The sequence below is a fragment of the Dendronephthya gigantea genome, unplaced genomic scaffold (genome assembly GCF_004324835.1).
Source record: "Dendronephthya gigantea isolate DGI-Jeju-01 unplaced genomic scaffold, DenGig_1.0 000068F, whole genome shotgun sequence".
Classification (NCBI taxonomy): domain Eukaryota; kingdom Metazoa; phylum Cnidaria; class Anthozoa; order Malacalcyonacea; family Nephtheidae; genus Dendronephthya; species Dendronephthya gigantea.
In genome coordinates this window covers 902,191-913,317 of record NW_021163078.1, presented here as the reverse complement: position 1 = coordinate 913,317, position 11,127 = coordinate 902,191, and the positions used below count along the sequence as shown (strand labels likewise).

At 35.8% G+C, this 11,127-nt stretch overlaps 1 protein-coding gene across 2 annotated transcripts; it reads right to left on the bottom strand.

The window, feature by feature from the left end:
* Positions 1–604: 604 nt before the first annotated feature.
* On the bottom strand, positions 605–10,753 carry LOC114531075 (phosphatidylinositol 3,4,5-trisphosphate 3-phosphatase and dual-specificity protein phosphatase PTEN-like). 2 transcript variants are annotated; one of them, XM_028552718.1, is made up of 10 exons: positions 10,476–10,753; positions 8,796–8,880; positions 8,248–8,292; positions 8,115–8,158; positions 7,690–7,820; positions 7,159–7,408; positions 6,997–7,055; positions 6,499–6,606; positions 6,016–6,225; positions 605–1,736 (listed from the first exon to the last, which is right to left on the bottom strand). In XM_028552718.1, the coding sequence occupies exons 1-10, from the start codon at positions 10,555–10,557 to the stop codon at positions 1,437–1,439; spliced, it is 1,314 nt and encodes a 437-aa protein (XP_028408519.1). In that variant the 5' UTR covers positions 10,558–10,753; the 3' UTR covers positions 605–1,436. The 2 variants fall into 2 exon arrangements, with proteins under 2 accessions (XP_028408519.1, XP_028408520.1); XM_028552719.1 differs by lacking the exon at positions 605–1,736 and adding an exon at positions 2,340–3,699.
* Positions 10,754–11,127: the final 374 nt, after the last annotated feature.

Here is an 11,127-nt window from a genome sequence, read left to right as displayed (position 1 = left end):
AAAACAGTTTGGACGCTTCGCGGATTATATTTTTGCTATATTTCAATGTTTTGCAACGAAACGAAAGGATGCTTACGTTTTCCTATTTTCGTAGCTCAAAACGTCGTCTAATATGCAATCCGTCCTGATGTTGCAAGTTGCAACGACCTAGCAGCACACAAATGAATACCACAAATATTTAATTAAAAAAATCTTTTAAAATTTAATTCATTATAGCTATGTTTACTTCACTAAATATTTAAAACAGTTACTTTTGAATTACTCTAATTAGTTGTTTAAAATCAATGCCAAGACAATGGCAATTTGTAGTCGTAATTATATACACTCAATGCTGGTTGAATGGAGGTGATATGTTCTAAAAAATGGTTATTTCCAGTCGATTGTACAAGTGTTTCATGAGATTTCTCCCACGGCATGCATGCATATTTAGTGGTAAATATCTAGGACCGGTTGTACGAAAGCTGGATAGCTCTATCAAGCGGATATTTTATTCAATCGCTCTAAAATTGCCTATTTTTTAATATGACCTGAATTATACCAGGTACATGCACTTAATTCGGTGGATAGCGCTATTTAGCTATGGTACAACTGGCCTTTGTACTTCAAGGAGCAACGTTCAAATCCCCACGCCGTTTTTTTTTTTGCATTAAAACTTGACAGAAATCGAAACTATGATTTAACGAAACATTCCTCAAGATATTCTGCAGATTCTAAAAATTATTTTAAAGTTCGCAATCATATTCATAACAGTTTGTAAATTTGACACTTGATTGGCCACCTCTGTCTTGGTTCTTGGCCAATCAGAGAGTTTAAAATACCTGCTTATGAATTCATCACAAACTTTTCAACACGTTTGAAAACGCTTAATTTGTGAAATTGACTGTAACACGGGCCAAATGCGTTCTGTTGTAAGCGGCGGAGAAACTGGTTAAAAATTCTAAAAAATCCCAAGTAACAACTTCCATTTCGACAATCGATCTGTTGTACCTGCATTCATAACAAAACATTTGCACTCATGGACCTCATTAAACGTCTATACGCTTTTGACCACTGATATAACGTACATGATAGACTGGAAACAGCTCATCTCCCAAATTATTCGAGAAAAACCATTGGAGGAAAAGGCTACTGCCCCTCCCCCCCCCCGAATTGCTCCGCGGTCTTTAAACTATCACATACAAAAGAGGCTAGTGGGTCGAAAAAAGTGTATAGACAACATGGTCTGTGAGTGAAAAGTAAGTGTTTCATTATTTGAGTTCCTGGCTAATTGTATGCAAGCGTGGAATTTATTCCTGGTTTTAGAAGGCCCAGCGCAAATCATTAAAATCCGTCTAAATCCACGCTATTACAGCTCAGTCAAGCCGATTAGAGCAAACCGCGCGTTAGAATTCCTCCATCCTTGCTGCCAGCTAAACGAGATCTATGATTCCTGACAACTAGAAATGTGTAAATTTATTATTCCACTCGGATTCTGAATCGGTTTCCGACATATTGTAATTGTCATTTTTTAGCGCTGAGTCGATGCTAGCGCTTGACGCGGAATGTTTCATGTTATTCCTCCCTCGGTCAGGGGACTTGGGCACTCTCCGTCTCGTCCCGAACGTTTCGGTGGGGGTACCGGGGACACTGAGGTACGAACCATTTTTACCTTCATCCTTACACGCCGTATCCGCAAAAGGCTCTTCGCAATCCATATGATCTTGTTTCACATCAGGTAAAGTGAAATACACTTTTAACTGTTGAGAAAAGATAATTGATTTATTTAGTTTCCTTTGCCAAAACACGCAACATAAAATTACTCAGCACATATAAAATAATGCTTTTGAAAATTGAAATCGCTAATGTTAATCATTAATAACAGCGGCTATCTTAGCAAAGTACGTGTCAAACTATAAACAAATCTAACGACAGCACGATATTTGACAGGACAAATTGCGAGACAGGTTACAGAACTAAAAAATAGATTTTTGTAGGTAATTGGTAGTTTGTAGGAAGACTGCTTTTGGATTAAGGGCTGATGTTTTTTGAAGACACTGAAATGCATGCATTTTGGTAATTTGTTAGAAACTGCGGCTGCAACAGGGGTGATAAACCGAAGTTTAATTCACAATCTTATAAAATAGATCGCCCCGTTGTTACTTGAAGAATGAAGTAACTACCACAGCCCACACTGCAATCTCATTGCCTTAGTTTATATACCAGTGTACTCTATGTGAACGGAAACGATAACACGGTCGCCATCTTTAAAGCCAATTTGAAGCCGGTGCCAGTCCCTTTGTATTGTTTTTGTCTTTGTATTGTTATTGTCTACGATCACTTTCAACAAACAAATATACATATTGATTTTTTTATTTTTATTACATGGAAGAGCAGCTAGATACATCGAAAATATAAATATTACGTAGTTTACATGTATGATATAGAAAAATAATTATATGGTAATTAAAATATATATACACGGTACGAATAACTATTTCCTAAAACGTGAAGGTAATAGTAGTGTCTTGCCGGCAGAGTTAAACTTTCCAAATTCAAGAAAGCGATTGAATTAAATTGTGTACAAAGTTGTGTATATATCTATTGTATAAAATTATATGTATAGAACATATTTATAACGAGTTAGTGTAAAAAGGTTACATATCTTTTAAGTGCATTATGGTATATAGTGCATTAGGCATAGATCAGATATATGGTATTTATGTACATTTTACAATAATGCACCGCGAGCATCCAGCATTAATGACTGAAAAATAAGATATGAAACGCGATGTTTACACAAGGAATAAGAAAAATATAAACTTGAGTTTTATCCGTGCCTTTCGAAATACCTCAATTCGCCTATACTTAAATAATAAACGGCAATGCATTCGGGTAAAATGTACATCTAAATTGTCATAGCCTATTATTCTGCAACTTCCGACAGAATTTCGGATATATATATAGTGCTATTAATCAGAGTTTTGTATTTCGACAATTTCCTCATTGTAAAACATTTTAAGAACACAGCAAAATAAGTAAATTGTTGGGGGGAAATTGCGACGCCATCTTGAATTTTCCATTTTCTTGGTTTACATGCAACACAAGATGGCGTCGCGGACAAAAAACCGTCTCGGATGTTCCGAGTTTTATGAAGCTGGTAAGTTTTCGTGATGAATGGAAATTGTTTTGGGCCAACGGCGTCGTTGCATTGTCATTTTGCAAATTGAATTAAAAATTGCAGCGAAAGTTGTCCGCCTAACATAGTCATTTTTAAAACAATGCGTTCCTGAGTTTCATGAGAATTGGAGGATAATCTCGTTGGTAAATTTATTACTTGATGGCGTTATTTGTATATATTCCAAGCGTTCTGTATATTCGTCTTCGCCGAGTTTGTACACTATTTTTTATCTCGTTTAAAAACACACATCTAACATGCTAAATATACGTCTCTTTACGATAGTTCTTATTGCCAGCACCAGCCTCTTTCTCTTGCCCTTCGTTCTCCGAGTCCGTTTCTGAGAGGTTTTCATTTGAACTATCTACTGCTTCGTTGTTATTGGCCACGGGCATTTCGTCCAAGTGAATGGCGCAGTCGTACGAATAACGTTTCAAACATTTAGTCGCAGACACATCGTCGGAAGAGCTCGCTAAGTCTTCGCTTTGAACTCGTTTTCGCGACATTTCATCGGCTGAATCAGGGTTTAAAAACAACACTTTCACCTGAGGGATAGAGAGAGATATGGATGGATTGTACTTGTATTTCTTTTCTATTTTCGACTGTCGACGTTATAGAAGAAGTACTAATTAGGAAAGACGAACAACAGCAAGATTTCTTGACAAGTTTTCGTATGACAAGTTTTGAGAATTCGCTCACTTATAATAACCGCGTTAACTTGCGGATATTAACGAAGAACTTGTCGAAGAAAACTTTGACTGTCCATTTCCTGGCTTTTTAAAGCGTGGGTATAAGAGCACTCTTTGGTTAGTACGATTGATTACTGATTAGTCCACAGATCTGGATACATTACTGGATAGCGCAACTTATTGCTCGCCGATGCAGATAATGAAGCCAGTTCCACATTGCCATACAATTGAAATCGGCCATTATGAAAGTTGCCTATATTTTAATAAAAGCGACTTCAAACTGAGAACACTGGATTAAACTCCGGTTTAATACTTGAAAATATATTTCGAGCAGTAAATTTGGGCGATTTTATGCCAGAAATCGACGGTTTGTTCTACATTAATGGCAGATTTCCAGCTTCAATTTTACCAAATAACACGTAAATTATCCAGCGTTATGCCCCAAGTAGCGAATATACAATGCTAGTTAAGACTGGTTAGTAGTCACATTTCAGTCATTTTCCGTTATCTATGACAAGAATTGATGATGACTGATTATTTTTAAATGGATGAAAACTTGCGATATGTAGCAGACCTTATCTACATATCATGACTGAGCTGTGAGATGGACTGGAGTGAAGGGCGAAAAGGAATTACTTGCCAAACGTGTGTACATGACAAATCTGTTTCATTGCGTTTACAGCCACAATGAAGTCGATAGATTCAAAGTACAACGTACACATTTGTACGGAATCAAAGATAAATAACTAATAATTTTAGGGATGAATGGGTGAATGTATGTTGGTTACCCATATTAGCCACAACAACGCGAATAACAAGTGATACAGGAGCTGAAATCGCGATTCTCGTCACGAGTTTAATGATAAACTGACATCACATCATGTCCACTGAAGGGATCTACTGTTGTTCATCTGCTACATCAGACATGAAAGGATTCGTTCAGTTTGCTACATATATGAAATTTCTCTCTCTATCGGCTCAGACGGAGTGTTACCTCATGAAACCAAAATGAAATGCTGTAAATGATGCTCGACTCAGAGACGGAGTGTTACCTCATGAAACCAAAATGAAATGCTGTAAATGACGCGAAAACAAATCTTGTGCATCCCAAACATTCCGCCATATTGCAAAAACAAACCGTCGCTGGACATCGTTGTGCAAATTAAACGTGGTGAACGATGCGTAAACAAAGTTTTGTTCACATTTTGAACAGCCATATTTCTTAAAACATCATGTACATACTGTTAAATATTACTTGTGTTCGCTAGAAAGTACTTCCAAACGAATACGAGCTAGTTGCACATATACAAAGCATGCAAAATTTTGGCAACTTTTAAATCAAGTAACCTTTCTTTGATGTGAACAGAACCGCCGTTCGTTTTCCATTTCAAAAAGACTGGAGCGAACGAAAGTGCTCTTATACCCATTTAAGCACCAATTGACCGTTAAAAATTAGACACAGTTGCAAAGTGGGGCTAGTGCGTGGACGATTTCCGAAGGCAAAGATTACATTAGTGCGAAACTTCACACAACATTGCCTCTGAGAAAGCTTCGATGAAACAAAAATCATTTCTATATAATCGATATAGATAAACCTAAATCGCGCGTCAAGTAAAGCAACGAATTGAGTACCAACCACCAAGATGGCGGCTTTTTTAATTTTGTACACTTTTACCGGACAATAGATACCGGATAGATCAGTGACTGCATCTAGTTAATTAGAGCACTGAATCAAAAGTGCCAATATGGTAGCGAGTGCCTTCGTAGTGCACAACTTAAGTGCGCGATCTAGGTTTATTTGTATTGCATATCGATGTTATCCGTTGATAAAAAATACATATTCAATCGATATTGAAAAATGCACGAAAGAGTCAGTTAGAATAGAATTTAGAATCGAAAACTATTTTTAGGCTGGTTCATCTTTGCAAATTTTGCTTTGATTTCAAGTGCGACTTTCTTCCTTTGAGAAATGCAAAAGAGTGAATAGTTATATGAATGCTCTGTGTATATGTGCCCCTATTTGAACATCCGTAACTAATCCACTCGATCACATCCATCGAAAGAAGAAAACCGCGCCAAAGAAATATTCCAGGCAAATACTTAAAACTCAATATTTGGACAGATTTAAGTACAACAGCGTGAAGTGAAATACAAAAAAGTGAATATCCTTACTTTGAAATTCGGCGAATATATTTTATTTTTCTTATCCTTATTTGCCTTGTCCAGGTCCTCTTTATGCAATTCAAACCACGAAGTTGCGCCGTCCTCGCTCTGTTTTCTCCTGTCGAAACTGGATGTCTTCATTGTCGCTTCGCCTTCGCTCGGCGGCGGTGTTAGTCCAGATACGAAAAACGTATTGAACCAAAACTGGAACATAAGATCCTGAACAAAAACAAACGATTATAACAACAGATAACATGTATATACATATACATATACGGTATACTGTATGTTATCCTCATGTACTTATATGTACATATATGTACATAAGGATAACATGGTAACTCACTGCAATATCAGAGCAATATGAAACCAGACACACATGCTTCTGCATACAAGTAATAAATCTTATGCGTAATTTAAGTTACATGCATTCTGCTAATAGTAGCACAGGTGTTACTTTAGTACACTGTATGTCAACTTTCAGGACAATACCTTTTTACCAAATCGATCTTTGTTGAAAAACTGCACTTTAATGTCACCACAGACAGGAAGAGGTTGCGGGAGGTTGAAGCAAATGTTATCAGCACCCTTACTTGCACTCTGCAAACGATTCAAAAATAGTCAGCGCGAAAGATCCTTGCTTATGTAGATTAATACTTACAATAGTTGGAAATTATATGTGGATCCTTCAATTTTGTAATATGTAAAACGATAATGCATCGCTTGAAGCTTGGAGGGCGTTCGCTAGGTAATTCTAAGGAGGGGGTTTTGGGGCACACCCCCGCCCCTCAGATGTGATTTTTTTCATTTTGAAATATATTGCACTACCCAAACTAAAATCACTCTCCCACCCCCCTTGCCTTTTGTCAACCACATGGTAACTATAAATAATTGAAAAGGAAAAGTTCTCATATTGGGGTTTTTGTTTTTACTTGGGGAACCCAGAAGGCACCTTATTTAACATACTAATTTTTCTTCAATCTGGCTTACCTCTTGTGATTTTGATGAGTATATTTTGACTTTAGACTGCCACACATAAAAGAAAGGAGCTAAACAATAGAAGAAAAAAAGTCGAATTTGATCTAAAAACACACTTTGAGACTAAACTTCGAAATCTGAGACAGAAGCATTATTTCTTCATTTGAAACTTACCACAAGTGCCATTGTTAACACTAGGGACAGTTTCCATCTCAAAGCGCGTAACCAACAAAGTTGTTGGCGTGTACACCAGGCTGTGTTTTAAAAAGTGACCATAATAATGAACATATCTTCTTTGACTTGGAATCGTAACACCCTTCTTGTTTGATGTCCGGGCATCCGCGTAGTATTCCAGTGCTTCCTGGACACTGTTAAAATAGTTCTTGTGCAGTAAATAGGCACAGATCATAACACCAGTCCGACCCTGAAGTGCACAATAGAAAAAAAAATTGACATAGTTGCCCAATGGATTTAGGTACCTATTACCAATATAACATTATCACAAAAATCCAGACTCATACCAAATTTTATGGTAACAATCAAAATTATACAAGGCACATTAGTACATGACACAACCACAGTAAATTGAGAATTATAATGTACCATTTAATTTGTATGGTTGAAAGGTTTTAGTAACCGTTTTACACCACAATCATTGAAATATGGTTTATAATTGTATGTTGCATCACTCGCATGAAAACAAACCTTTCCAGCTTTACAATGAACAATTGCAACGTTACTTTCATCCCCAGTTAAAAATTCATTCATGTCTTCACAATATGGCTGCATCAGTTGAAACGGTGGAGCATTGTGGTCATCAAAAGGATAGTCTGCCACTTTGTAGAGAAAACAATGAAACAAATTCAAAACAAATTGTGCCCCGATGTTTCTTACTTTAATATTTACTCTATGTGATTTTACTTGTCAAGGGAATCTTGATCGGTCAACTAGCCAATAAGTCAATGTACATAGGTACTCAACACATTGAATCATATTACTGTATGTTCTTGTTGTTTGCGAAGCCAAAATTAAAGGATTTTGAAAGATGGGCAAGCGTAACAAAAACATTTGTTTTCATTCTTTTAGTCATGCACATGTCTGTCAGGGAGATCTCATTCGCTGAAACTTACCATTGTTTTTAAATTTGGCAGGATCATAGCGTCTCTCAGAACATCTGCAAAAATAATTGATGTTTAGAAATACAATTAAACATTGACCCATACACCAATTTATATATCATGACTTTGACCAAAATTTACTTACAAATTGTAAACTTTGTAATGGTCTTTGTGTTTTGTTTCTAAAAACCTATAAAATAGCATATCATTACAGACTTGATCAATCCAGGAAGTGAGGAGATATATAGCACTAAGTTGACACTTGACCATGTTTGGTTAGCCAGCCTCACTAATATTCGTGTACATGTACTATTTAAGACAAATGAAACTGAAACATACATTTTGAAATGTTACAGTAGAACTAAATATGGAATTACTGTACATGCTACACATATCCAAAAATATTAATAATTTCAGGTTATGGTATAAAATCATTCACACTTGGATTGCCATATAAATAGCTTAGATATGTGACGAACACTACCAGAAAAATACAAAGAAACTTTGGTGTTTGGAGACACAAGGAAACTTAAGGCAACTTAAGGCAATACAAAAGGCCAAGACTTGTTAGAATTGAAAGCAATTGGGCCCCAGGACAAATTGGTCAGCACAGGCTCCACATCCCCTCAAACCAATGAAGGGTGCACCAAAATACCTGCAGCAGAGATCTTTCATTTTTCACCCCTTACTTACTTCAAAATTTCATCAATATGATTTCGATACACTCCCTCTATTTTGTCAGATGGAAATCCCATTGCAACAATATTTGGCTTAATATCTTCATATGGAGTTAAGAAATCAAGGTTTTGAACAACAACTTCCCATGCCTTATTAAGTGATTTCACATATTAAATTGAATATGAAATTGGTACATAGTAAGACTGATTGCTCTGCACCAATGAATAGAATAATTTTGAGATGGAATATATGGCATATTAGCTAAAAATTGGAGAATAATAAAATTTTGCCAAGAACTTTTATTTACATAACAGTACTACACATAACCTTACACATATTATGTGTATAGATATTATAATGCATTTCCTGTGTATAAATATACAAATAATAAATTCTGATATTTAAGGGGGTACACAAATTTACCTCAATATCACCCTGCCTAAACAATTAGGGCTTTTTAAATTCATTTCAATTTTTGTAATTTACTTGCAGTTTATTTGTATATTCCAAGCATGTACTGATATTTCTCAGGGGTATACTGTGACTAATGACTCTAAATGCAAGTTGAATGCCTGCATTCCAAAAGCTCACTCGTAATTTAACCTACACATATTAAGTGGGAGATCTACATCATATAATAGACTTTTCAGCTTAGAAGATAACAAACATATATCCAATTGGCTCTCAACCAGAATCATTGATACTCCCAAAATCGTAAAGGGCAGAACTCAATATATAAGTACATTCTTAGTGTAGTTTTATTGCACAAAGTGCCACCCACTGCACCCACTGTTATTTGAGTGATATTTACTGTATACACAAAAGTGGCATAATCTTGCACTAGAATATAAAATAAGTTAATACTACATGTTTAGACAAATTAGGAGAGTGAAACTTTTTATACTTTCATTGGCATAAATTACATTTCCAAAATTCCCACTGCAATCACAAAAACTGTGTAATCCAGGCATTTGGGATCTAATGTAGTTTAAATATTACATATCAATGTGTCATAATGTGATCTAAAAATATCAATGCTGTGAGATTAAAAAACAAATTACTTTACAAATCCCACAACTTCATTTATCTGACCACATAGTTGTATACACAAAGCTCAAAAAACCAAAATCACACAAGCATAAAAAGCTTCAAAACCACACAACACTAAAACATTTCCTTATTAAGGAAGGATTATTATAACATTTAACCAAATTCCATATAGTTTATACAGCTTGTTGCAGAAATAATTTCCAAAAACATGCAATCAAACAAACTCAGCTTAATAAGTTATATTTTTAGTAAAGTTTTCATCGAATCTATAAATTCTTGTAGAACGATTTAGTACCACGGAATAAATTAGTCAAAAACTTTCATTAAAGTAATTAATCTCAATTATCAAACTCAAAACTCGTTGAAACTGTGAGAAATTAAAACAGATTAGTTTGATGCCTAAAATTACTGTTCACAAAACACGGGAGTTTGAGAATTTATGCCGAAGGTTTCCCGCTGCTAAGCATACGAATCTTTAGTCTTAGTTTTCACCAAAACCTGAACAGATTTGTGCTACAACTACACGGAAGTACAGAGGCCAGATATGTTGCAACTAGTGATGGAATGCTAAAATTACTTCTTTTTCTCAAAGATCATACGGCCGAATGTAAAAACTACATAACCCAATACAGGTTTAAAGGATACAAGACAGGTCCAAGTCGAAGCCATCATCTTCGTATCTTCGTTTCTTCTTGCTAACTAACTTCTTCAAATACGACGTCGTCATATTCGTATAACCCCTTACTTGAGCATCATTTGGCCATTTATTCGCTAGTTCCCTGGGCAAATCGAACCGTAGGTTATATTCGTAAGAGGTTTGGCTTCCTGTTGCCCGAAACGATTGACGTAAAATATACAAAAAGTAGGAAGAAAATGGCAAAACGTGTCACTGAAATATCGCATGTATCAAGACGCCATTTTGTGAGTCTTGCAAGTGAGTAATCGAACTTCCGCTTTCCTTATTTGGAAATGTTGGGTGGGTAATCTTTGGTTAAGGTGGCATTAGCACATTTCACGACGCGAAACAATTTCAATAAAATCAATTTTCGATCATCTACGAAATGACTCAAATCAGTTGAAACTTGAAAGCAAAACACGGAACACACAAGGGCTTACACCACTGACAGGCCTTTCACGATTAAACTGACAACAAGTTGTCAAGTTGAAGGGGGAAAGTCTATCAGCAATCGCATTATTCGCATACATGATGCACTTGAATTACCTAGGATCCCAGCGATATGATTCAGTGCTATTAATTATTACTGAAGAACAATGAAAGCATTTATTATTCATTTTT

Coding starts and splice junctions, on each gene's coding strand:
- LOC114531075 (XM_028552718.1), bottom strand. CDS start 10,557: ATGACGACGTCGTATTTGAAGAAGTTAGTTAGCAAGAAGAAACGAAGA. Junction 8,293..8,795: donor CATATTGATGAAATTTTGAA/GTAAGTAAGGGG, acceptor GCTATTTTATAG/GTTTTTAGAAACAAAACACA. Junction 8,159..8,247: donor CATTACAAAGTTTACAATTT/GTAAGTAAATTT, acceptor TTATTTTTGCAG/ATGTTCTGAGAGACGCTATG.